At 56.4% G+C, this 24,936-nt stretch overlaps 3 protein-coding genes across 6 annotated transcripts; 2 read left to right on the forward strand and 1 right to left on the reverse strand.

Moving 5' to 3' along the window:
* Positions 1–913: 913 nt before the first annotated feature.
* Positions 914–1,702, forward strand: LOC118092499 (hemoglobin subunit alpha-A). Its single transcript, XM_035130561.1, has 3 exons — positions 914–1,063; positions 1,171–1,375; positions 1,486–1,702. The coding sequence occupies exons 1-3, from the start codon at positions 969–971 to the stop codon at positions 1,612–1,614; spliced, it is 429 nt and encodes a 142-aa protein (XP_034986452.1). The 5' UTR covers positions 914–968; the 3' UTR covers positions 1,615–1,702.
* Positions 1,703–4,277: 2,575 nt separating this feature from the next.
* LOC118092497 (hemoglobin subunit beta-Z-like) lies at positions 4,278–24,802 on the reverse strand. 3 transcript variants are annotated; one of them, XM_060282653.1, is made up of 4 exons: positions 23,552–24,802; positions 8,753–8,869; positions 5,845–6,067; positions 4,278–4,502 (listed from the first exon to the last, which is right to left on the reverse strand). In XM_060282653.1, exons 1-4 carry the CDS (start codon positions 23,710–23,712, stop codon positions 4,359–4,361), a joined length of 645 nt encoding a protein of 214 aa, XP_060138636.1. In that variant the 5' UTR covers positions 23,713–24,802; the 3' UTR covers positions 4,278–4,358. The 3 variants fall into 3 exon arrangements, with proteins under 3 accessions (XP_060138636.1, XP_034986447.1, XP_034986450.1); XM_035130556.2 differs by lacking the exon at positions 23,552–24,802 and adding an exon at positions 14,360–14,447; XM_035130559.2 differs by lacking the exon at positions 23,552–24,802 and adding an exon at positions 14,157–14,304.
* PGAP6 (post-GPI attachment to proteins 6) lies at positions 14,817–22,907 on the forward strand. Of its 2 annotated transcripts, none has more exons than XM_035130554.2 (13): positions 14,817–15,038; positions 16,649–16,826; positions 16,948–17,155; positions 17,378–17,511; positions 17,623–17,882; positions 18,058–18,350; positions 18,450–18,543; positions 18,732–18,855; positions 19,055–19,188; positions 19,543–19,721; positions 20,081–20,227; positions 20,852–20,968; positions 21,298–22,907. In XM_035130554.2, the coding sequence occupies exons 1-13, from the start codon at positions 14,936–14,938 to the stop codon at positions 21,592–21,594; spliced, it is 2,268 nt and encodes a 755-aa protein (XP_034986445.2). In that variant the 5' UTR covers positions 14,817–14,935; the 3' UTR covers positions 21,595–22,907. The 2 variants fall into 2 exon arrangements, with proteins under 2 accessions (XP_034986445.2, XP_034986446.2); XM_035130555.2 differs by having other exon boundaries at positions 21,447–22,907.
* Positions 24,803–24,936: the final 134 nt, after the last annotated feature.

Below are 24,936 nucleotides of genomic sequence, written 5' to 3' on the forward strand. Positions count from 1 at the left end.
CATCTCTGCTCTTAGAATTATGGAATTGAAGAGTTGGAACTTGGAAGGGACCTCAAATGTCATCTGTTTCAACTCCCTGCGATGCAGGAACCGCAGCGAAAGCAGTTCCTCTTATTCCTTCACTGCTAAGCTTACTCGAGAGTAGTGTATCTGAAGAAGTGTGCATGCACACGAAAGCTCATACCAAAATATAAACTTAGTTGGTCTTTAAGGTGCTACTGAAGGAATTTTTTATTTTACTCGAGAGTAGTTGGTGAAGTACTTTGTCGAAAGGCTCTTGAAAGCCCGCGGACGCTTTGAGAGCGGGGCCTCAGGGCCACCCGCGGTGCGCCTGTTACTCGTTTGCAGAGTCAGGTAGGTAGCCGTGTAGGTCTGACGCAGTACCTCTGCAAACGAAATACAGTAGAACCTTAGCGACCAACTAAGTTTGTTCTAGGTACAGTATAAGCTTCGTGTGCATGCACACGAAAGCTTATACCTATAACAAACTGAGTTGGTCTCTATGGTGCTACTGGAGTAATCTTTTTAAATTTTTATTTCCTTTGCAGAGGTACACTGCCCCTGACTGTGGACGCTCAGTTTAGCCACGGAGAGACCTTAGGGTAGAGGAGATCGGGAGATTGGGGAGCTCGCGACTGAGCCCGGCTGCTTTGAAGCGGCTCCTCCATGTCGCAAAGACGCAGCCGCGTTAGCCTCGCCAGCCTCCGCAAGCCGGGGATGCGGCGGGACAGGAGCAGCGCTCCCGGGCTTGCCTGGAGCCCAGCCAGCTGATGGGGGCAGTTGGCGCCCCCTCCCTGTAACAGCCTGCGGGCGTGGCCCCTATCCCTTCCCTCCAGGAGGTGCCCAGAGGCGGCGCTGATGGGCGGAGAGCCCCTGGAGACCGAGGGAGAGGCCCCAGGCGGGGCGGGGCGCCCCCTTTAAAAGAGCCGCTCGCGCTCTGACGGCACCCGAGACTTTGAGCTGCCAGGATGGTGTTGACCGACGACGACAAGAACCACGTGAAGGCCGTTTGGGCCGAGATCCAGTCCCATGCCGGGGACATCGGCGCCGAGGCCATCACCAGGTAAGCCCGCCCCGTCGGGCACAGACCCTCTCCCGGGGACGAGGCCGCGGGCCGGGCGGGAGTCGGACCGTCGTCTCCCTGCTCCTCTCCTCCTCCTTCTCCCGCAGGATGTTCGCAGCGCACCCCACCACCAAGACCTACTTCGCGCACATCGACGTGCACCCCGGCTCCGCTGACATCAAGGCGCACGGCAAGAAGGTCGCGGCGGCCATCGGTGAGGCCGTGGCGCACATCGACAACATCGCCGGCGCCCTCGACAAGCTCAGCGACCTGCATGCCCAGAAGCTGCGCGTGGACCCCGTCAACTTCGCGGTGAGTCTCTCTCGCTCCCCGTCGGGGCTCCAGGGCAGGCGGGCGGGCTGGATTCCTGCTTCGCTCCGTCCGGGGCCCCGACTAACGCTCTCCCTCCGCTTTTCCCGCAGCTGCTGGGCCACTGCATCCTGGTGGCCATCGCCTCCAACCACCCGGGGCTCCTCAAGGCCAGCACCCTCGTCTCCATGGACAAGTTCCTGGGCCGCGTCGGTATCGTGCTGACCTCCAAGTACCGCTAGACCCCACGAAGCCCAAGCCCGCCGGAGGAGCCGCCTCGACGCCGCCCCGCGACCCCCAAACACCACAATAAACCTGCTCTTGACTTTATCTGATCTCTCACGTCTTCTTGGGCTGAACTGGGGGCGGGCGGGAAGAAGGGAGAGGGGGCCCCGGGGGCCTGGACGGCTCTGGCGAGGGAGACCCCGTCCCGCGGGATAGTCCCTACCTTGGCGCTCCTTGAACCCGGGGCCCTTGGACCGAGTCGCCTGCTAGGTGGGGGCCCTGAAAGAGCCGCAGGCACGCGTGGCCTTTGCCGGACGGGGGCGCAGAGTCCGGCTCCGTCCAGCCCGAAAGCCCCGAGAACCACAGCTGCCAGCCCGTGTATGCAGTACGGCCCAGGTTGGATGCAAAAGAAGGCAGCTTCCTAGGACTCTCCGCTCGAGGGCAGAGGCAGCCCCCTCCCCACAGCCAAGCCCACTTCAAGGCCGGGGGGCAGTGCTAGGGGTCCCCTCCACACCCGCACTGAGAGGGCACGGGAAGAGGCCCCCAAGCAGGAACTCTGCCTGGGAGGGGGCGACTCGGGCTCTGGAACCACCGCCAGTTCCTGAGATCCCGAGGACCCACCAGAGCAATGGGGAAGGGCGCATGGCGGCAGTCGGAGAAGCCACGCACACAGTGGCACAGGTGGGCTGCGTGGGCCAGATCTAGCCCAGCGCCAGGAGGCCCATTGCAATGGCGGCGGCGCCCCAGAGGCAGGGCCAAAAGCCCTCCGGGTTGCAGGAGGGGAACCAGAGTTTGCATCCCTGCGTCTTGGGCTTTTGGGGGTCAAGTCAAACCGTTGGAAGGCTGCGGCGCCTGCTGTGGCTGCAGAGGCCGATATGGGAGAGACGTGACGTGCTTTGGTGCAGTTGGGGGCCGGGCGGGGCACCTGAAGATGTCCGGTTGTAGACGCACCTGCTGCTGCTGCAGACGCACCAAGACATCTCTTCTCTCTGCTCCCCGCAGAGGTTCTTCTTCCTCTGCTCATTGCTTTGGATGCACGACTTGTCTACCTGTCTCTGGGGAATCAGAGACCCTCTAAAAATACCCACAGCCCCAGCAGAGAGAGGGGGCAGCTTCCCGCTCCCCCCCCAAAAAAACACCTCCCCTTCCCCGCTGCTGCTCTCTGAGATGATGCTCTAAGAAACTACTGTAAGCGGAGCCCGCTGGATCAGGCCAAATGCCCCTCTAGCTCCGCATCCTGTCCTTACGGGCTGCCCAGGCAAGCTCCTTCCTCGGTGTCCCACGTCCTGCTCGCTCGGCCAGGCAGAGCCTCGGGTCAGGCAGGAAGGCAAACGTCAGGCACCTCTGAAGCAGAAAGGAGTTGGCTCTGGGCCCCAAGGGGTTAACCCCATGTGGGGCCTCGGGGCAGCCGCTGAATTCCCAGCGCGCAGGCGCCCCCTGCTGCTCCTGGGTGGGAATGGCAGGAAGGGCAGCCCTTTGGGAAGCGAGGCCTCAGTCTGCCCCCCCCCATCAGCTCATGTGCCCCCGCCGGAGGGGCTTTTCTGCATGTGGTGCTCCCCCCGTGCCCCCCTGCACGAGTCGAGGGCTGCAGAGCCAGCCGGGCTTTTGGCCCCAATCCAACACGCACCTCTCTCCCGCAGTTACCTAAAAAATGCTGCAATGAAGTGGAAAGGCCCCTTTACTGCCACCTTAGCATCCTGTCTCCTCCCCTGGACTGCTAAGCCAAAGCCTTTGGGGGGGGTGCCCTAGAGGCTTCCTGCCAGCATGGAGGGCAGGTGGTGGCTGTGTGGGGGTTAAGGGGCTGGGGCTGGGGGGGTGCTACTGCTGCCTGAGCCAGCAGAACTCCAGTGCAGGGCAGGGTGTGTGTTTCGTGTGAGTTGTGGGGCTCAGGAGATTCTTCAGAGAAGGCTGCTCTGAGCTGCAGAAGGGCAATGGGGGGTAGGAAGAAGTGGCGCTTGCCTGCTCTCCTGCCCCAGACCAGTCGCTCTGGAGGACGGGGAGTCCAGGACCCTGCGCCCTCCAAGGGAAAGACCGCAGCTGGGAAGCTGCCTGGTGTGGAGACAGGCCTAGGTGGGGAATGAAGCTGGGAACTTCTGCATGCCAAGCAGCTTCTCTGTTGCAGAGCTGTGGCCCTTTGCTATGAGTGCAGACCTGGCTGCTGACTGGCCACCTAAGCACCCAGGGCAGAGCTCAGGCCTGGGCCGCCTCACCCTTTCATGCCCAACCTGCTCCCCTGGGTTGCCACCAGCTTGGCATCTGCTTCCAGCCAGTCACCTCCCACCATCCTGCCTTCTCTCGCCTGCTTCTGCAGGGGATCTTCCTGGACTCTCCCCGTCCTGCCAGCTTGAGCCTCGCCCTTCTTCTGACTTTTGCCTTGGCCCATGTGGTCTCAAAGGAAGATGGCAGCCTGCCAGGGGACGGGCCAGACTGGCTCATAGCTGCCTTTTCGGACCAATGGATCTTCAGGTTTCCAGGCAGCTCAGGGGTCTGTCTGGCAGCAGCACCTGGCGAAGCATTCTGCATGCAAGGCAGGTGCTCAACCCCTGAGCTACATCCCTGCTCCCTTGCTTGACTCCTTGCTGTGGCCTTAGGCATGCTTCTGCACCTGCGGAGAAGGGGCCCAATCCTGCAAGAAACCCGTGGCAGAATTGACCAGGCACCCTGGATAGAGGTCCCAAAAGTAAATGCTGTCCTCTTTATTCCATCAATACAAACGTAAGAAGGGGGGGAGAGCGTGGAGCAGGGTACCCCCTTCCTTTCTCTAGGGAGAAAGGGGGCGACTGTAGGCGGCTTCTACTTCTGCAAAGACGGCGTCAAAGAACTTTACCCAAGAGAGCCTCATGTCATCGGTGAACTCATCTTCCAGGAGTTCTTGGAAGACACAGAGAATGGTCTGAAACAGAAGCTGGGCAAAAAATTATTATTATTATTATTATTATTATTATTATTATTTAGGGGGCAGCTTGGGATGCATTCCCAGTGACCTCCAAGGCTCTAACCACTAGGCTCCCTTTCCAGAAGCCCTTGCTTGAGCGCCTCATGGATTCCCTGCCTGGCTTAGCCTGCAGGAGACAGCCCCAGGAAAGGCATTAAGCCTGATGGGGGGGGGGAGGGCAGCGGAGGAAGCCTGTGGCTGCTCTTGTGGCAAAGAGCAGTGCTGAGGAGGCCCAGCTGGGCTCCCTATCTGGTCCCTGAGGCCATTTCCCCCCAAGCCGTGCCCACCTGTCCCACACCTGATGCCACCTGTGCCAGCAGGTGTGGCCCGGGCACTTGCACACTTCCTGGGGCCTCCTTGCAGGGAAAGCTGGGGTGGGCTGCGCCAGGGAGTTCTTCGTCTGGAAGGTCCTGTCTGCAGCCCCCTGGTGCCTTCAGTGAGACCTGCTTGGCTTGGCTTCAGAGCACCCCTGCGCCAGACAGGCTTTGCAGTGAGCCCCACTGATGTGGCCCCCTGACCTCAAGACAATGCCAGGAGAGTGGCAGGGGGTGGCCTGCTGGGGATGCCAGGATCAGACTCAGGTCCCCCCCCCCCATGGGATGTATAATCAACGATGCAGTCAAATGCAACATTTCCTGTTGCCTAGAATGGTGGACACACAGGGGAATGTGGCTCTAGACCGGGAGGGCTTCCTGTCATACCTGCTCTGGAGCATCCTCCCCCTGTGTGTGGCCAGGTAGGTGGGCGGGACCTTAGCAGACCCTACAAAAGGGCTGGCCATGCAGGCACCTTCCTCTTCTGCTCTCTTGGGCTCTCTGCTGGCTCTTAGCCAGCAGCACATGGCAGGACGGAAGCCACAAGGTGGAAAGTCTGAGGCCTAGCTCAGACTTCTTTTCTCTACAAATGTAACTGTAACTGCAACATGAAGCCTGCCTTCAAAATTCTTTACCCTTACTTTTAAACAAGACTGTCGTGTTGTTGTTGTTGTTGTTGTTATTATTATTATTATTATTATTATTAGTGGGAAATAAAAGGGGAAACTTACCAGCAACAATCCAGACTGGATTGCGTAACTTAAATGATTCTAACGAATCCATCAACTTGGCAATGCACAAGGGAATGTGCTCTGCTGCTTGCTCACTAGCGTGAGTGAGGAGGGATGATGTTTAATCAATATATCCTCTCCTACTTTCCTCAACATGCCCACACCCCCTGTGCCCCCTCCGGTTTGAAGGATCCCAGTTGCCCCGAGGGCACGCTGCCAGCCCAGCAGCTCCTGTGTCCTCCCCGCTTGCTCGCCCCCCCCCACTACCTGGAACATCTGTGAGGGCACTTGGTGGACGTTCTTGTGGTTTTCCACCAGGCGCGCCACCAGCCGGCAGCCCTGCTTCCGGTTGTCCACGTTTTCAACCAGCTGGTTCAGAGCCACCATGACCCTCCGGCCATGGGAGCCCACCTCAGGGTCCCCCAGCAGGTCGCCTTCCGTTGGGATGTTCTTGAAGAACTGCTTGCTGTCAGGGTGGTCTGTGAAGAACCTGCGTGCGGAAGAGCGAAGGTTCGCCTTGAGCGCAGAGCTCAGATTTCGTACAGACCCTTTTGAGTATCGCTGCCAAAGGCTGTGGGGGAAGCAGCATTTGACCCCCTTCTTAACTCTCCCCCCCCCCTCTGGGCCTGGCTGAGGAGGACAGCCTGGCCTCACGGTCTGCAGAGTCTGCTTTGCTCAGGAGTCTCAGCTGGGTTCTTTCTAGAAGTGTCTGCTGGCTGCCGGCTGCTCCCTCCCTGACCGCCCCGCTTGATCCCCTGTGGATTTGGTTTGCATAGATGGTGCACTCCCTCAACTCTGTTGGGTGGGTGGCAGTAATGCCCAGTGGCCTGTTTCTTTCACTAATCAATAGGCCCCTCGACCACAGAAATCTCTGCTTCCAAACCTGGACAAAACAGCATTCACAGAAGTCTGATCTTACTTGTCCTGCTCTGCCCCCCCCCCTTCCACTTAATTCCAGAAAGGAATTTGTAGATGGCTTTCACCCACACACCCACTTGGGACCTCCGGAAAGCAGAGGATGCCAGGGGAGCTGCAGCATATCTTCTGCAGCAGACATTCTGCCAGCCTCCTCTGGCTCCCACAACAATGGCCTCCTGCTTCCCTCCAAGAGCTGCTCACCTGGAAGTCGCCCTTCCCCAGCCAGCCAGCACACTGCAGGGTTCTGAAGAGGAGCCCAGCATCCCAGAGGCCCCTCTGCTCTCCCTGAAGCTGCTAGTGGGGGCTCCTCCCTGAACAGAGGTGGAGAAATGGCCACCCCCTGCTTTCTGTCTCTTTTTGTCTCTGAGGGGTTCACCGATGATGTGCACCCAAAGGGCCCTCAGGAGGAGGAGGAGAGGATGGTGCCCTCCATCTCCTAACTCTTTCTAAAAGTCATTCTGATATGGCTCCAGGAGGTGCTCAGGAGGTGGTCTCTTAAATGGTGAGGGAGTGAAGCCAGGGGCATTGGATGGGGGCGGTCCGCCCTGGGTTCCACTCCAGGGGGGTGCCACTTGGCGCCCTCACCCCCTCGATTCCCAAGCCGAGCCTCCAGGCTCCCGGTAAAAAGTCCGCTCAGCGGTGCGCCAAGCGGACTTTTTACCGGGAGGCTGGGCTTGGGAGTCGCGGGGGTGGGGGCACCAAGTGGCACCCCCCCCCGCTGTGCCAAGTGGGCCTTCTACCTGGATCTGGAGGCACGCGGCTTTGGAGTCGCCGGGGGCGGGGCGGCGATACCCCGCTACGTAACACGCATGCGCAGCGCGATGCTGCGCATGCGTCGTTATGTGGCGGGATATCACCGCCCCCGCGCCTCCAAAGCCGCTCACCTCCAGCTACAAACTCCAGGTAGAAAACCCGCTCGGGATGCTGTACATGCATGTTACGTAGCAGGGTATCGCCGCCCCCCCGGCGCCTCCATAGCCGCGCGCCTCCAGCTACAAACTCCAGGTAGAAAGCCCACTCCTGAGCTACAAACTCCTGAATAGGCTTTTTACCTGGAGTTTGTAGCTGGAGGCGCGGGGCTTTGGAGGCGCCGGGGGGGCAGCGATACCCCGCCACGTAGCGACGCATGCGTTGTTATGTAGCGACCCCCCCCCCCGGTGCATGGCAATTTGCCGCCCTGGGTGCCGCAGCGGCTCGCTACGCCGCTGAGCGAGCTGAGTGAAGCAAAGGGCTGCAGTGGGTTGAGGCCCGTTGCCTTCTGCATGGACTGCAAATGAGGTATGAAAAAGGCCAGGCTGTTACACAAAACTAATTCAATCCTATGTTGGAGGTGCAAACAGGGGGAGGGGACAATGGGGTGGGGCTGTGAAAAAAGTAAGAACTTTTGGGATATTGTATATGAGGAACTTAAAAAAATGTTTAAACAAACATTTGCGGAAAAAACCGGAAGCCTTTCTTCCAGACATTCTGACAACTGATATTCCAGATGACAAGAGGAGGGTTTTCTTACATGCAACAACAGCAGCAAGAATGTTGATTGCCAAAAACTAGAAGGGAGATAAAATTACAACGAAGAAAGAACGGCAAATCAAATTATGTGAACACTTAGAACTAGCAAATATGACAGAGGCAATCAGGAACCAAACAATCCAAAAATTCAAAACTGAATGGGAGTGTTACAGAGTATATTTAGAAGAACAGCATTCCCAAACCAAAATTCTTAACATGCCGTGATTAACTTTCGCAAATTAGATAACAGGCAGATAATGTACGTCATGTAAGAGCAATGAGCTAAACTGCGAAAAGGTGAAAAAGGACACAGTTAAAAAGAAAGAATGAAGGGTCCGTGGAGAGAAGTCATTTTTGAAGTATGAACGTAGAAGTGTTACTTGATGTTGAGCTATTATGATTTTCCTTTATGTATGTTATTGTGTTTTGAGTAATGAATAGAAATAACAGCAGTTCTAACAAGCAAAGTTAATAAAGAATGTATCTATATACAGTGGTACCTTGGTTTGCAACCGTTTTGAATTACAACCACGTCAAACCCTGAAGTGTGTGTCCCTTACAACCCCCTTTTTTTTATTGCAACCCTTTGGGGGGGGGCATTGGCGAAAGCGTGCCTTGGGTTATAACCTGTTTTGGTTTACAACTGGACCTCCAGAACGGATTACGGTTATAAACCAAGGTATCACTTTAAAAGAGAAAGGCCAGGCGGGGAGAAACCGCCTCCGGCCACCAGGCGGCAGCACCTGACCTGATGAGAATGAGCCTGCCATTGGCTTCCGCCTCGTCAAAAGCCTTGAGCCAGCAAGTCTGGATGTGCAGCAGCTGTAGATCAGTCAGAGGCACCAGGGGCTCCAGGATGGGCAGCCTGGGGAGGGGAGAAGAAGGAGGCAGGTGAGCTGGGCCTCAGGACCTTGGAGAGCTCAGGCTTGGAGGCCAGCAAGCAGCATCCCCTGGGGCCCAGAGGGAGAGAGAGCCCCTGGTTCCATCTGCAGTTCCAGGTGGGGCTCAGGCCCCGTTAGGTAGGGGCCCCCGAATCGGGCTTGGTGGTGCTGATGGAGGACCTTTGCGGCAAGGAGGGCAGTGGGATTGTGCGCCTAAGATTCTCCCGCTTTGTCCATTTGACTTTCATCCGGAGTTTGTGCAGAGCAGTAGAAATATTATCGATACGCCAAACCCACGTCAAGGGACAGTCATTGAGAGCCCCAACTCCTTTTGAATTATTGTTGGGATTGGCTAGGAAGGCAGAACAGGGTGGGGAGTCCAGACTCTAAAGTATGCTAATCCTAGTGGATATGGCTACAGCAGGTGGCTTCAGGTAGATGTGGGAAGCTGATTGGCAGATGACTATCAGCAAGGAGGTGTGGACCTCAATGTGCAGGAGGGAATTTCCTTTTAAATCAGTCTTGGCCCTTACTCGCTCCTCCTACTCGCCTGGAGGAGACTGAGAGGAGATATTAGTGCCACCTTCAAGTATCTGAAGGCCTGTCGCACGGAAGAGGAAGCAAACTTGTTTTCTCCTGGTCTGGAGGGTAGGACTTGAACCCATGGCTTCAAGTTACATACAAGAAAGGAGATTCTGACTCAACATCAGGAAGGCCTGACAGTAAGAGGGTAGCAGGGCCCAGAGCTGTTCAGCAGGGGAACTGTCTCCCTCAGGAGGTTGCAGAGTCCCCTTCCTTGGAGGTTTTAAAGCAGAGGTTGAATGGCCACCTGTCATGGATGCTTGAGCTGAGATTCCTGCATTGCAGGGGGTTGGGCTAGGTGACCCTTGGGGGTACCTTTCAATTCTGATTCTATGGCCAAACTGCTGGAGTATCTCAGGTTCTAACCAAACCATGTGGTGGACGTGTGGGAAAGTGGCTCAGTTCTGGGCGGAAGTATTTGTCCAAATAGAAGCAACTACTGGACAAATGCCTCTAAATGCCTGGAGCTGGCTCTCTGCAATCTTTTTACAGGAGGGAGTATTAACTTACAGCTTCACCCTTTAGTAAACCTTTTTCGAGCTGCCAGGCTCATAAGAACAAGATACGGGAAGAACTTCAAGGAGGTTTCTCTGACAAATTGGTCCAATTAAGTATGCCAAACTGAACTTGTGGAATTATAAAGCAATAAAATAAAATTGCTACAAGGCTCGAGGCACAAAGATTCTCTTGCTGCTGATTGGCTCAGCTTTATTATGCGCATGGTTAAATATAAACTTCCTTCACATTGCAAAACATTTTGGTTTCCTTAAACAGTTTTTTGCCTGCTGTACAAACAGAAGTTTTTTTTGGATAAGAACTTACTATGCTCTTTGGTTCTTATTCTGCATCATGTGCTTTCTAAACCCCAGCTTCAGGGTTGGGCTGAGATATTTAATGATTTATCTATATGACGTCTTTATATGTTGAAATAATTAAATACAAATTAGTTTAAAAGTGGGGACTTTTAAAAAGAACTTGCACACGCTGCACAGTTGCTCTGTGGACTTTGCTCCCACAAGATGTATTAATGGCCAGCAGCTTGGACAGCTTTAAGAGGGATGGGAAAATTAATGGAAGATTGCCACTGCAGCTAGTGGCCATTGATTATGTTCTACTTCCACAACTGGAGGTCATTTGTCTCAGTTTTGCACTCAGGTCCTGCTGCCGGACTTCCCTTTTGAGGCATCTGGTCGGCCGCTGTGAGAACAGGAGGCTGGACTAGGAAGGCCTTTTCTTTGCGCTTCCAGATTATTGGCACTTAGGAGGGCATTGTGAAAACTTAAAACTGTGTTACGAGCTGTATTGTAACACATCTATGGCACGGCCACACGTGGAACGCTTTACTTATCACAGTTCTCTTTATTCTACTTTCCGGGATGTAATTCAGGGGCCAGCAAACTTTTTCAGCAGGGGGGCGTTCCACCGTCCCTCAGACCTTGTGGGGGGCGGACGGACTATATTTTGAAAAAAATAAATAAAATATGAACGAATTCCTATGCCCCACCAATAACCCAGAGATGCATTGGAAATAAAAGCACACATTCTACTCACGTAAAAACACACTGATTCCTGGACCGTATTTAGAAGGCCATTGGGCTGGCTCTGGCTCCCGGGCCTGAGTTTAACTACCCATGATGTAGTGCATACAGTTCTGGTTATTACCTAAAAAATATTTTAAGAGCTGGGAAAAGCGCAGGAGAGGGCAATGGAGACGATCAGTGGTTGGAGGAGCAAGTTCCCCAAAAGGAAAGGGAACAATTTGATTGCCGTCAGGCTGAGACAGCCCAACAGGAACCACAGCCCTACAGTTGCAGAGCAGAGGCCAGGGGTGGGGAGTAGGTGTGGCGAAAAAGTTGGTTTTGCTGGACAGGTTGGTTCAACAAGAGTTTCTTTTTTCTTTCTTTCCCTGCCAGCAAATGGTTCAGAAAAGGCAGCTTCTGATTGGCTGTGGTTCCGGGAGGGAGAGTTTAAAAGCAGAGGATTTGAAGAGAGACAGGGAGGTGCAGTTGGAATTGAGGGTGGAGAGGTTGGGAGACAGGTTGAGGTAAAAAGAGGGAAAGGTTGCGAACAAACAAAAAAGAATTTCCACCAGATATTTTGGGACTCCAATTCCCATCATCTCTGACCACTGGTCCTGTTAGCTAGGGATGGTGGGAGTTGTAGTCCCAAAACATCTGGAGGGCAAAGTTTGGCTATGCCTATTATAAAAAAAAAGGAACCAACTTATAACGCAACCAAAAACAACTGAGGATGAGTTAAATAGCATTGTATTCCTGAAGTAACCTAAGTTTTTTTACTTGTGTTATATACTATCTTGCCTTAAACAAATCTTTATTGTTTATTTAAAGAAAACCCACCTGAGACTCCAACTGGCTAGTTATCCCCTCACAACGGTCCCCCACAGGATAATATGGGTTAGAATTTGAAGAGAAAAAACCTTCAGATAAAGGGTTGCTCAGTGAGGTGGGGGCAGATCCGAGAGAGACGGGGGCCAAGGGCTTGAGAGGAAAAAGTACAGTGGTGCCTCGCTTAACGAACGCCCTGCTTAACGAAATTTCCGCTTAACGAAAGGATTTTTCGAGCGGAGGTTGCTTCGCTAGACGAATGCGTTTTCGTCTAGCAAATCGCGGTTTCCCATAGGAATGCATTGAAATTCAATTAATGCGTTCCTATGGGCAAAAGTGTTCTCGAAGCTACGAACATGAGTTTGACCAAACTGCGGGAGGCAGTGGAAGACAGGAGTGCCTGGCGTCCTCTGGTCCATGGGGTCACGAAGAGTCGGACACGGCTAAACGACTCAACAACAACATGGGCAAAAAACAATTCGGAAAAAATGCAAATGCATTCCTATGGGACTCGCTGGACGAATTTTTTCGTTATAAGAAAAGACCCGTGGAACGAATTAAATTCGTCTGGCGAGGCTCCACTGTAGCTTGCGGCATCTGTGCTTTAGCTGGCAACTGCCTTGAACGTCGCTCATCATGGCTTGGAGTTACTCATAAAGTCTACCTCTAGGGTCCTCTTGTATGATGCGTGTCATCCAGGTGGATTTTAATGAATTCAATAGCGCAAAAGGTTACTACGAGTCATGGGGTGTGTGGCGGATGCCGTGGATTTAAAAAATAGTACATTCATAGAGTTTAGCTTATTTTTTAGTTGCTAACTTGTTAATATTGCTTCATAGATTATAAATGTCTATTTGGTGATCGTATGACGTATGCTGCAATTATGCTGTTTAGCTTATTTTTTAGATGCTGGTTTGATAATGGTGCTTTCATGGATTGCAATCACGCTACAGACCATTTTCTATTGCAGGATTTATGCTGTACTTGTTATTGTTATGTATGTATTGTTTGGGTAGAAAATGGCACCCAGTCGGCAACTTTAGAGTCTGTTGCGTTTATAGAATCATAGAATCATAGAATCATAGAGTTGGAAGAGACCACAAGGGCCATCCAGTCCAACCCCCTGCCAAGCAGGAAACACCATCAAAGCATTCCTGACAGATGGCTGTCAAGCCTCTGCTTAAAGACCTCCAAAGAAGGAGACTCCACCACACTCCTTGGCAGCAAATTCCACTGCCGAACAGCTCTTACTGTCAGGAAGTTCTTCCTAATGTTTAGGTGGAATTTTCCCTCTTGTAGTTTGAATCCGTTGCTCCGTGTCCGCTTCTCTGGAGCAGCAGAAAACAACCTTTCTCCCTCCTCTATATGACATCCTTTTATATATTTGAACATGGCTATCATATCACCCCTTAACCTTCTCTTCTCCAGGCTAAACATACCCAGCTCCCTAAGCCGTTCCTCATAAGGCATCGTTTCCAGGCCTTTGACCATTTTGGTTGCCCTCTTCTGGACACGTTCCAGCTTATCAGTATCCTTCTTGAACTGTGGTGCCCAGAACTGGACACAGTACTCCAGGTGAGGTCTGACCAGAGCAGAATACAGTGGTACTATTACTTCCCTTGATCTAGATCAGGCATGTCAAACCTGCGGCCCTCCAGATGTTTTGGACTACAATTCCCATCTTCCCCAACCACTGGTCCTGCTAGCTAGGGATCATGGGAGTTGTAGGCCAAAACATCTGGAGGGCTGCAGGTTTGACATGCCTGATCTAGATGCTATACTCCTATTGATGCAGCCCAGAATTGCATTGGCTTTTTTAGCTGCTGCATCACACTGCTGACTCATGTCAAGTCTGTGGTCTACCAAGACTCCTAGATCCTTTTCACATGTACTGCTCTCAAGCCAGGTGTCTCCCATCCTGTATTTGTGCCTTTCATTTTTTTTGCCCAAATGTAGTACTTTACATTTCTCCTTGTTAAAATTCATCTTGTTTGCTTTGGCCCAGTTGTCTAATCTGTTAAGGTCATTCTGAATTTGCTGCCAGAGTAGCTGCAAGTTCTTATTTATTACAGAAGAGAGGGAACCTGAACCTGTTTAGAAGAAAGGCAAGCGGCATGGACAGCTTCCCTCTCTTCTGTAATAAATAAGAACTTGCAGCTACTCTGGCAGCAAATTCAGAAGAGAGGCAAGTTCTTCTTTAGGGAAGTTCTTCCCTGTTTAGGGAAGTTTTTAATGACTGATGTTTTAATATATTTTAAATCTTTTGTTGGAGGACTCCCAGAGTGGCTGGGGAAACTACATCGTCATCATCATACTTATTAATTATTATTATTATTATTATTACTTCCTTAGACAATGTGCCATTGGTGAGATCTTATCTGCACGGGCTCCCTTGGCTTAAAAGGCGATGAGTCCAATCCACGGAGAAGCGCTCTCCGCAGCTCCAGGCAGGCCGTCTCAATGGAGCCTCCCTGCTCGGGCGCAGTCCCCCTGTCCGGCTCCCTCCCTTCCCGGGCCTGGCTCGGCCCCCGCCCCTACCCCACTCACTCAGGGGGCGCCCTGCACCAGGAGCGCCCGGGGGAAGCCATGCCTCTGCCACCACCGAACTTTCGACCGACAACGGCCGCGGGGGGCGGTTGGGGGGCGCTTCGCGAGGCGCGCCGGGGAGACGCTGCCGCTTGCCATATGAGGGGTTTTTTTTTTTGCAAAGCTCCTGTCGAGGGGGGCTCCACCCCCAAAGGGCCATGTGGCCCAGGGGGCTCCGCGCAAGATGCGCCCGTGCGCCGGCGGGCGGCTTCCCGGCGAGGCTCCCCGTCCCCGTCCCCGTGCGCGGTGCAGCGGTGCCACTGCCAGGCCCGTCGCTCGTGCCCGTCTCCGGGAGGGTTAGGGGCGGGGCACAGCCCGCAGCGCAGCGGCCGAGGCGCGCGCCCGCAACCGCCTCCCTCCCTCTGTCCGTCCCTCCCTGGCCCCCCCCCTCGGGTGTCCCCGTGACGTCAGCGCCGGCCCGGGGCCTCGGCGGGCGATGGCGACGCAGGAGGGCGAGAAGGCAGGCGCTCCGGGCTGAGGCGCGCCTGCTGCTGCCGGCTTCCCCTGGCCCCGGGGGCCGCCGCCGCCACGGCTCCGATGGCGTCCGGCCCGCTCGTGCTGGCGCTGCTGGTGCTCCTGGCCCCCGCCGCCCCCTCGCCCGCCAAGGAGACGCGGAGCAGCAACGGCGGCGGCCCCGACGGTAAGTAACGGCCGGAGGCAGCGCCACTGCCCGGCGGAGCCGCACTGCGGAGCAGCGGGACGGAGTGGCACTCTGCACACGCCTAGAGGACCGCGGCTCCTGCGCCTTCGTGACAGGGTCGCGCCTGGCAGGGACAGCGGCGCCTCCTGCCCCGCAGCTGCTTGGGGGGATTGGGTGTGTGTGTGTGGACCGTTTCCCTCTTCCTGACCCGACACCTTTGGATGCTCGCTCGGGTTTGAGCCCGTGGCGGCGGCGGCAGCGGAGGAGGGGCGCAAGGAGGCGAGACGGAGGTCCAGTTCAGCCACGGCGCAGGTGGCCTTGGGTTACCTCGGGGAGAGGCCCGCGGGCCGCCCCGTCTTCAGTCTTCCAGCCCCCTTTAGCCCCCTCGCCCGCAGAGAGAAGGCGCTTGTGGGGACCCCAGCAGTCATTTGGCTAAAAGGGCCCCCTCCCGGCCAGTCCCTGTTGGAGGTGACCCCTTCCTCGGGTTGCCTGGGGGGGAGGGGCGCCGTGTTTTCGTCTCTTATTTGGGGGAACGGATGGTTCGTCCGGTTCTCGCTTGGCGCGGGGGGGGGGCGGGGCGGTGCCGCGATGGAAAAGTGCCGCTGCCAGGCTGGGGCGGCGCCCGGGTCACGGAGTCCTTGCTTTGCCCGGGGAGGCCGGTGGCGCAACGCCCGGTTCCCAGTTACCCGCAGGGCAACCTTTGCCTTTGCAGCGAGTTGCGCGGGCGGCGGGGCGGGACGTTGGTTGAGCATCACTTGGGCGCGTGGAAAGCGGCGGAGGGGGTCTCTCTCCTCGCCGGAAGAGCGGCGGATGGCTGGACCGGTCAGGCAGGCTCCCTCCCTCCCGCCCGACGGGTCAGCCGGCTTGTCCGCATTCTCTCGCGTGTGCGCCTTGACTCAGCGCCCACTGCTTCCTCTGCCTTGGGGAGAACCAGCACCCCTCCCCCAGCGGATTCCTTTCCTTTTAGGGTCGGTCACCCGAACCTCCACTTCTTGCCCATCTTAGACTTGATCTTGTTGCGTGAGGGGCTGAGCATGGGGTGCAGGGGGTTGGCATGGCACACCCTGCCCCGTCCCCTATCCCTGCCTATCGCACCTTTGTTTGTCAGTCACTGCGCTGTGCACTCCGCAAACAGGCAGGTGCCTGGCGCCCTGGTCCCCGCAGGCCAATCCCCTGGGCTTGCCGGCTCAGCCCTTTCAGGAAATGCCAGTCCTTGTGGCAGGCTGTGTGCTTGGCAGAGCTGCCTCCTCCCCATGACCTCCTTTCCTGAACTCCCCTTGACCTTGCTGCAGGGCAAGCTTGGGCAAGGCAAGACCTTCCTGGCCCTCAGGGGGAAGGGGCAAGCACCAGGCCAGCTTCTATTGCCTGGAGGCCAGAGAGGATCCCGTGGCTTTGGACAAGCCCCCTGCCAGCTCCTTGTGGGAAGCCAGAGGCATGGGGGGGCACTGCCCGCCCCTTCATGCTGCTGCACTTGGCAGAGACTGGCGGGGGGGGGGGGGCTGGCTGCTGATCCGCCTGTGGTGGGAAGCACTACCTGCCCAAGGCTGGCTGAGCCAGAATTCTTTCCCCTGCCCATTTCCTGACCGCCTGCCCCCCTCCTCCCCCCGCAGACCGGTCCTTAGTGGCGGAGTATTTCGTCCAGGGTGCCCAGAAACTCTCCTTCTACAGCTGGTATGCCAATGCCAGGCTCTTCCGCTTCCGCGTGCCAGAGGATACCGTCCAGCTGCGCTGGCTCCTTCAGGCGGCCCAGGGAAGGGGTCCCGACTGCGGCAGCACAAACGTCACCATGTACGTAGCTACCTCCCCCTTCTCCCCGGGGAGCTCAGCCTGCCGGCTTCCTCCTGGAAAGAGGGTGGCCGCCTCCCCTCCTTCTGCCCCACTGACCTGTGTGTCTCCTGCTGACTTCCAGCCACTTCCGCCATGGTGCCCCTCCTGTTATCAACCCCCTGGGCACGCAGTTCCCAGCCAACACAAGCGTCCGCCTCGCCTACAATCTGACCACGACTCTGGCCACTCTGGTGCAGAACACCACCTTTGTCAATGTCACAGGGCCTGCCGCAGGCGACTGGTTCATGGTGGCCCACCTGCCCAAGGCTGCAGAGAGGATTGAGGTGAAGGTGAGAGCAGGGGGCCTGCTTGGTTGGAGTCTGGGGGGTGGGGGTGGGAGGATCCTGCAGCTGCTGCATTGGGACTTTGCTGGCAGTTTCTGGACGATCTTCTGCTGTGCCCGGGGCTGCAGGCGGAGGCCCCTGAATGTCCTCTTGTGCCGAGTGTGGCCTCCTCCTGCCAGCCACGGTGGTCCAGGAGGCTGGCCGTGATGCGTCCCTCCCTCCCTGCAGGGCATCTCAACGCCATGCACCTACAGTTTCCAGCCGGACATGTTTGTGCTGCGCGTCATCGACACGCTGATTCTTGAGCCCGACACTCCTGTGCAGCAGTCCATTGCCCAGCCCGCCAGGCCCCTTCATGCCAAGTGAGTGCCCCCCATCTCCCTGGGCACCAAATCCTGGTGCTGGTGGGCCTGCCATGTGCTGGCCAGCTAGAGTCAGCCGCTCCTCCCTCTCTATCCTTCTTCCCCCTGCAGGGTCTTTGTCCCCGGCTACAGTGCCGTGCTGCACTTTGAGCTGAGCGGCTGCAAGGTGAACACTTCCAGCCCCTGCGCCCTCCGTGTCACGCTGGGCTCTGCCACGCTGCCTTTGCGCTCCCAGAAGGTGCTCAACTGCTCCGGGGACTGCAGCGGCGTCCTCGCTTCGCCACCGTGGGAGAAGTGGCTGCCCATCACGGTGGAAAGCCTCAGCGGCCCTGGGACCAAGGTCTCCTTTCAGCTGAAGGCCTCCTTCACAGGTGTGTGCCAGCTGCAAGAGGGGAGGGGCAAAGGTGGGGTGCCAAGCTGTGTCAGCTCGCCAGTGCCTGAGTCTCTGCTGCGGATGCCCCAGCTGTGGGTCAGGAGGTGGGTTGCCCTGCCCTGCTGCCTTCTTGTCCTGAGGCCCTCGCTGACCCTGTGCCGTATCCTTTGCAGTATGCCAGCCTGACAGGGCCAGCTCCTTCCTCAGCTTCTACCAGAGCCTGAACCGGAGCCAGGAGGCACCTTTGCCAGGAGGAAGCCCCAACGCCACCCTTGGCCAAAGCAGCCCCTGCCTGCGCAACCAGCCTGTCATCCGCGAAGACCTGGACGTGGTGTCTCTGCATTTCCGTGTCCTTGGGGACGTTGGTGTGCCTGTCCAGGCCGAGCCCCCGGCTTTGCTTCTCTTCAACCTGAACTCGGGCATGGACAGCGGGGGGACGCTGGTGCTGAATCTGGCCCTTAACCAGGTAAGAGGGTTGACCTGGCACTGCCCCTCTTGGGGCACTGAAGCCTGACTGCTAGGGGAGAGGTGCCAGCTGAGTTTCTTTCCTGCTTTGTCCTTGCAGACTGACTGGAGCCTTGGGAATGCCTCGGTGTGGGCCTGCTTGAGTGCCAGCTCCCCTGTGCTCTCTGCGAACGCCACGAGGGGCTGCCACACAGGTACATGGCACAGCAGGTCCTTGCTCGCAGCAACGACCGGTGCTGGGGGTGGGAATGCCCGGGACAAAGTGCTTCTCTGCTTGTTGCACCCGAGCCCTGGGAGGGCACTGAAACTGGCAGGCTGGGCGCTGGTTGCTGACGGAGTTTGGGCACTAACAGCAGGCCTGCCTCTCTTCTCTGCCCCACAGCTTTCTCCCAAGGCTACCCGCTGAACGTGTCCACCTCTTCTCCAGATGCTACACTCATCATCCCGTACCCAGAAACGGACAACTGGTTCCTGTCCCTGCAGCTCCTCTGTCCGGAGGCTGTGGGGTGAGTCCTGTCACTCTGGTGGTGCCAGCAGTAGTGGTGGCAGCAAGGCCTCTGGGGCCAAGGTTCCTGAGCACCTCTCAGGCAGGGGTTTCTGCTGCCTGGTACTCCCCTTGCCTTGGGCCTCTTTGCCTTTGTGGGTTGGTGCCAGGAGGGCTCAGTGTCCTTGAGTGGCACATGGGTGCTCTCTCTCTCTCTGCAGGGAATGTGACAAAGCCAAAGCCCGGGTGTCTATTGTGACCTACCTCAGCCCCTGCTTCGATAACTGTGGGACGTATGGGCAGTGTAGCCTCCTGGGACGCAGTTACCCTTATGCCGGGTGCAGCTGCAAAGCGGGTAAGAGCTTTTCTGGACTGCCTGGGGCCAAGGCCACCAGGGCCTGTCCCTCCTCTACCCTCCTTTCCTCCTCTTTGGCTTCCTTCCCTGGGCAGGGCTAGCCTGACCATAATCAGCATCTGTTCTCCTCAAACCTCTCATGCCCCAAGCCCAGAGTGAAAAGGCCGCAGGGTGGTATCCTGCACAGCAACCAGCCTCTTAGAAAGTGAGCCTAGCTGGAGGGGGCCCATCCTGGGGGCTCTGGGGGATGCTGCGCAAGGTGGCAGCCTTAAGGATGGGCCCTCCGCTCCCCACCTGGGGCAGAGGCTGCATTGGCGCGATGCTCCTGACAGGTAACGCTGCCTCCCCTGGCAGGCTGGAGTGGCTGGAGCTGCACGGAAGACACCAAGGCCCAGCCTGTCGGCACACAGATCCTGGCCACGCTCCTGCTGACGCTCAGCAACCTCTTCTTCCTGCCGGCGATCGCTGTTGCACTTTACCACTACCACTTGGTGGAAGCCTCCGTTTACACCTTCAACATGTTCTTCTCCACCGTACGTCCAGGCTTCCCCTTCAGTGGGATGGGTGCTGAGCGGGATCCCAGCCGCCTGTTGGGGTGGGGCAAGGCCCGAGCAGGCCCTTCTCTGGGGGGCACGGCAGGCAGGCAAGCCAGCCCAACCCTCCACTTTCTCTGCTTGCCTCATTCTGGTAGTGGGGCGGCTGGGGGAAAGCGGAGGGCTCCTTGATCCTGGTTCAGTGCCCCTTGCACTGCCCTGTGGCATCCTCAGGCTGCTGCTCTGGCCATGTGCCCAGTGGGGCTTTGGCACCTCCAGACTTTGGGCTCAGGTGGCAAAGAGCTGCAGTGGGAGTGGGGCCTTCTGACCGGCACCTTTTCTCTCCTCTGTGGCCACAGTTCTACCATGCCTGTGACCAGCCCGGCGTTGCAGTGATGTGCATCATGGATTATGACACACTGCAGTTCTGCGACTTCTTTGGCTCTGTGGTCTCCATCTGGGTGACCGTCCTGTGCATGGCTCGACTGGAGAAGACCCTGAAATATGTACGTTGGGGGCAAGCCAGCAGGTGGGGTACTGCATGGGAGGGGGCTGTTGTTGGCAGCGAGCCCCTCTAAAGCCAGGGCAGGCCCAGTCCTGAGCTCACACCTTGAGTGTCGCCAGCACGACTTCCCCTCGGGCGGGAGGCACTGAATAAGAAACAAAATGGATGCAAGAAAATGAACGCTATGTATTTTTGCCCTGTGTATTTTGCGGGTTTCCCATCCTGGTGTTGCCAGGTGGACTGAGAGCCAGAGTTGGGCCAGAGAGGCAGGCAGGCAGGCTTCCCGTCTTCCTGGGCCTCCGCTGCTGTTTCTCATTGAAAAGCAAGGGTGTCACTGGATGTTAGAAAAGGTAAAGATGCCAGCAGTATGGCCAAATGTCCCAAAGGCGGAAGGGGCTGCATGAGGACTCAAGGCACCATTTCGCCAAAAGGCAGAATGCAGAGTTCAGAAATGAACTATCCCAGCAAGATTTTGTGGCTGGGACCTCCTGTCTTTGCCCCTGGCATCCTGAAGTGATACCAGCAGGTGAGCTGGAGCGGCCCGGGCTGCCTTCCTCATCCACCAGCCACAGACTCCCAAGGAGGTTCCAAGAACAGCTCTGACTTCTCCTCTCCTTCCTTGCAGGTCCTCTGTGTGATGGGGACCCTGTTCATCGCCATGTCACTGCAGCTGGACCGCCGAGGGGTTTGGAACATGATGGGGCCCTGCCTTGTTGCCCTCCTCATCATGATTGCCGCTTGGGTAGGTGGCTCCTTCTATGACCCCTTATGGATCGAGTCTTGAGCATCTCCTGGCTCAGGTTGCAGCTCTTAGCAGTGGGCTGGGCGGAACCTGCAGCAGGTATTTTACCTTTAAGGTGTAGGCTTCCCCCGCCCTTAACTTCATCACCCATCAAGCGCTTTTGGAGCGCAGCCAGCTGAGGAAAGACCCAGCTGACTCCTCCCAGAGCCTTGGGCTGGGTGGGTGGGTACGCCTGGTCTCCGTGGATGGGCAGAGCCCACATCTAGAGACCCTCTGGCTGTCCTCTGCCCTACCTGGGATGGCTCATAACCCCCGACCTCCTCCTGCAGGTTCACCGTGGCGTGACACGGCGCGACTGCTACCCGCCCTCCTGGAAGCGCTGGGCTTTCTTCCTCTGCCCTGGGATCACCCTGGCTGTGGTGGCAATTCTGGTTTATGCCTTCATTCAGACCAAAGAGAACTATTTCTACACCCACAGCATCTGGCACATCCTGGTGGCCTCCAGTGTGGCCTTCCTCCTCCCACCCGGAGACAAGCTCCAGAATCCGTGGGACTGGCCCCGCAAGCTGCTCTGCCGCTACCAGATTTGCAAGAACGACCGCGAGGAGCTCTATGCGGTGACGTGACGGACTGAGAGGGGGCGGGCTCTCATGAGGCGAGGCTCTGGCCCCAAGTGTCTCCCTCCACGCTTCCGGGTCGGGGCCACCCATCCTGCAGGAGAGACCATCACGCTGGCTGGGTGAAGAACAGGGAGCTGCGAGGGTCCACAAGACAGACAGCTCACTGGTCTTCATCCTAACCTGAGAGGTCGCTCCCTCATGGAGCAGGTCTCTCCTCCAGTGGAACCAGCAGCGCTTTCTGGAGCCTTCAGGTGCATCACCGCAGCCTGCTTTCATTGAATCTGCGTGGCTGGGAACTGGGAAGCAGGCAGTCCTGCAATGCTGGGAGTGGGGCTGGAGTGACAACGAGAGTCCAGTGTTTGTAGCGTGGTGGGCGATCCCAAGACAGGAGGCTGGTGTGCAGCTCTTGGCACCCTCACTCCAGTTAGTGTGGGTTGCTCAAACCCAGGAAGGGTGTGTGAATGAATGAATGCCTGGGACAGGAGGAGAGGCGTCCTTGCTGGCCATGGTTGGAGGTACCATGTATTGCTCAGGGAGGTGCCAAGTTTCTCTGTCCTGAACTAAAAAGCTGAGCTGGAGCAGCCCAGTTCTGTTCCCCTGCCTGTGGGTGCCAAGCGAGCTCTGCCGCTCACTGCCAGGCCTGACTTGGTCATGTGATATTGCTGAATGAAAACCTCATGGCACTGTTGCCATTCAGCGGTGCGCATCCACCAGCCAGGTGGTTTAAGATTCTTCAACTGCTGGTGGGCTTTGGACTTGGGTGCAAGCAGGGGGATCCTGTTCTTGCATCTTTCTCTCCCCCACTTTGGGGCTGTTCCCCGTTTTGGGGGAGCCACAATGAATGTAAAAGCCCTCAGCCAAATGACTGAGCTCTTTGCAGTCCAGGAGCTCTTAGTCCTCGTGGGCAGGCAAGAGCCCAGCACTGTTTGCTCACCCGTCTTCTGGCTCTTGCAGCTGGCACTGCTGGGCCAGGATGAGACCCTTTTGCAAATGCAGACACAAGTGGAAGAGCCAGGAACTCCAGAGTGTTCTTTTAGCGCAATAACACACACTCCTGTTTCAAGGTCCTTAATTTGGGGTGTTTATTTATTTTTTCTTCCCCGTAGTCACTGCAGGGGATGGAAGGGACACTAATCTTAAATGGGAAAATGGTTATTTTGTTGATTACCTCAGGAAGAACTTCAGCAACTGCAGTTCAGAAAGTTCTGTTAGTACCTTGTTAACTTAATGTTATAATACTTTGCCTTTTGGAAGCTGTTTAAATCATTTTAAGCTGTTTAAACTGTCATTTCGTTCAATTAAAAGTCATGCACACTGTGCTCCTTTGCCTTTGGTGCTTACTTCCAGCAATCTAATAAAAAGTGCAGGGAGTGCGCCTGACAACCCTTGGAGCAGAAGCAGGAGGCACCCTTCCCCCCCCCCGCCCCACAGCAGACTGGGCAGCCTCCACTTTGGGACTCTTACCTCGACCTTGGAAGAGCTGCCTTCTGCTGTGTGGGGTGATGGCTGGCCAGCCACACAAAGTTTGCTCAGAGATGAGGGGGCTTCTTGCTTCAATTCTCTGTGTGCCACTTACTTCATCAAAGGTCCAGAGGGTGGCAACATGATCATGGGGCCTTTTCTGCAGTGACTGCCTGCTGTAGGATGCTCTCCTTGGAGAGCCTCGCACGGCGCCTTTATTACATATCTTTAGGCGCCAGAAACTTAACTAAACAATTTAGAAGAGTTTGGATTTGATATCCCGCTTTATCTGTGAGGTGAGTGGGGCTGAGAGACTTCAGAGCAGTGTGACTAGCCCAAGGTCACCCAGCAGCTGCTTGTGGAGGAGCGGGGAAGCGAATCTACTGCTCCTAACCACTACACCACACTGGCTCTCAAGGTTTAGTAGAGGGGGGGGTTGTCTTTTCCCCTCCCCTTTTCCCATTATTATATTATGCATTTTGTGTTTTATGCTGTAACCTACCCTGTGGTCTTTTGATGAAGGGCAGTGTATGGTTGGTTGGTTGGATCCATCTGTCTCAGGGGACTGTGCCCTTGGGGGCGAAGGCAAACTCTTGGAAGGTTGCAGTGCTTGCTGTGGCTGTAGAGACCTGTGAGGTGACGAGACCGATACAGGAGAGACATGTTTTATTGCAGCAGGGGCAGGTGAAGACATCCAGTTGTGCTGCACCATGGTGTTTCTTATCTCTGTGCTCCTCCCAGTGGTTATTCCTCCTCTGGTCACTGCTATGGATGCACAATCTGACTGCCTCCAGGCACTGTGGTCGTAGTAGGGAGCGGGTGCTGCTGCTGTGGTCTAAACCACTGAGCCACTTGGGCTTGCCAATCGGAAGGTCGGTGGTTTGAATCTGGGGGTGAGCTCCCATTGCTCTGTCCCAGCTTCTGCCAATCTAGCAGTTTGAAAGCACACCAGTGCAAGTAGATAAACAGGTACCGCTGCGGTGGGAAGGTAAATGGCGTTTCCGTGTGCTCTCCATTGACAGCCCTCCATTGTGCCAGAAGCGGTTTGGTCATGGTGGCCTGGCCACATGACCCGGAAAGCTGTCTGCGGACAAACGCTGGCTCCTTTGGCCTGAAAAGCGAGAGGAGCACCGCAACCCCAGAGTCGCCTTTGACTGGACTTAACCGCCCAGGGATCATTGACCCTTTTTACTGTGGTTGCCTGCAAGGAATTGCCACACGGCAGCATTGATGTCGGCCAGCCTTCATGTCCCATTTGCAGACATCTTTGTAACACAGCGTTGGCCTGGTGCGTGAAGCCAGCTCCCAAAAGAGCACATCCTTGGGGATCCTGCCATCTTCCAGTCCGTGGATATGGCCAAGCCAGCGTAGATGTTGCTGAGACAGGAGTGCAAACATGCTGGGAATGTGGGCTTGGGAGAGCACATCTGTCCTGCCATGTGATACCCAATTTCCCTGACGCAGCACATAAATTTAATAAATAATAATAATAATAACAATAGATTAATACACCCTAATGATAAGAGGGTTAGTGACCCCATTCCCTGCTTCAGTCCGCCTCCCGTGGTTGTTGTACGAGGGGAAGAGGGCGCGGGGGGAGAAGCGCAGCACCCGCGCCCGCCTGGAGCCCCTGGGGAAAGCGGGGCGCTGTGGGGGCGAAGCCGAAGCAAGGAGAAGGCCTGGTCGCCCCGACTCCCGCGCGCGGCCTTGTCGAGCGAAGCCCCCTCGGATCCTCGCGAGGCGCCGCGGGCCCGCTGCCATGGTAACGGCGGAACTCTCGGAAACGCGGCGCTCTCGCTTCCCTTAGGTCACGCCCTCAGCGGCGCTCTGCTCCAATGAGAAGGAAGCAGGAAGAACATCCTTCTTTCCTCCCCGTCTCGCGGCCGC

The sequence above is a fragment of the Zootoca vivipara genome, chromosome 14 (genome assembly GCF_963506605.1).
Source record: "Zootoca vivipara chromosome 14, rZooViv1.1, whole genome shotgun sequence".
Lineage (NCBI taxonomy): Eukaryota > Metazoa > Chordata > Lepidosauria > Squamata > Lacertidae > Zootoca > Zootoca vivipara.

Coding starts and splice junctions, on each gene's coding strand:
- LOC118092499 (XM_035130561.1), top strand. CDS start 969: ATGGTGTTGACCGACGACGACAAGAACCACGTGAAGGCCGTTTGGGCC. Junction 1,064..1,170: donor GGCGCCGAGGCCATCACCAG/GTAAGCCCGCCC, acceptor CTTCTCCCGCAG/GATGTTCGCAGCGCACCCCA. Junction 1,376..1,485: donor TGGACCCCGTCAACTTCGCG/GTGAGTCTCTCT, acceptor CTTTTCCCGCAG/CTGCTGGGCCACTGCATCCT.
- PGAP6 (XM_035130554.2), top strand. CDS start 14,936: ATGGCGTCCGGCCCGCTCGTGCTGGCGCTGCTGGTGCTCCTGGCCCCC. Junction 18,351..18,449: donor TGAATCTGGCCCTTAACCAG/GTAAGAGGGTTG, acceptor TTGTCCTTGCAG/ACTGACTGGAGCCTTGGGAA. Junction 20,969..21,297: donor TCATCATGATTGCCGCTTGG/GTAGGTGGCTCC, acceptor CTCCTCCTGCAG/GTTCACCGTGGCGTGACACG.
- LOC118092497 (XM_060282653.1), bottom strand. CDS start 23,712: ATGTCTCTCCTGTATCGGTCTCGTCACCTCACAGGTCTCTACAGCCAC. Junction 8,870..23,551: donor CTTCATCAAAAGACCACAGG/GTAGGTTACAGC, acceptor TCCCCTCCCCAG/GCTGCCCATCCTGGAGCCCC. Junction 4,503..5,844: donor TGCCCTCACAGATGTTCCAG/GTAGTGGGGGGG, acceptor TTTTTTGCCCAG/CTTCTGTTTCAGACCATTCT.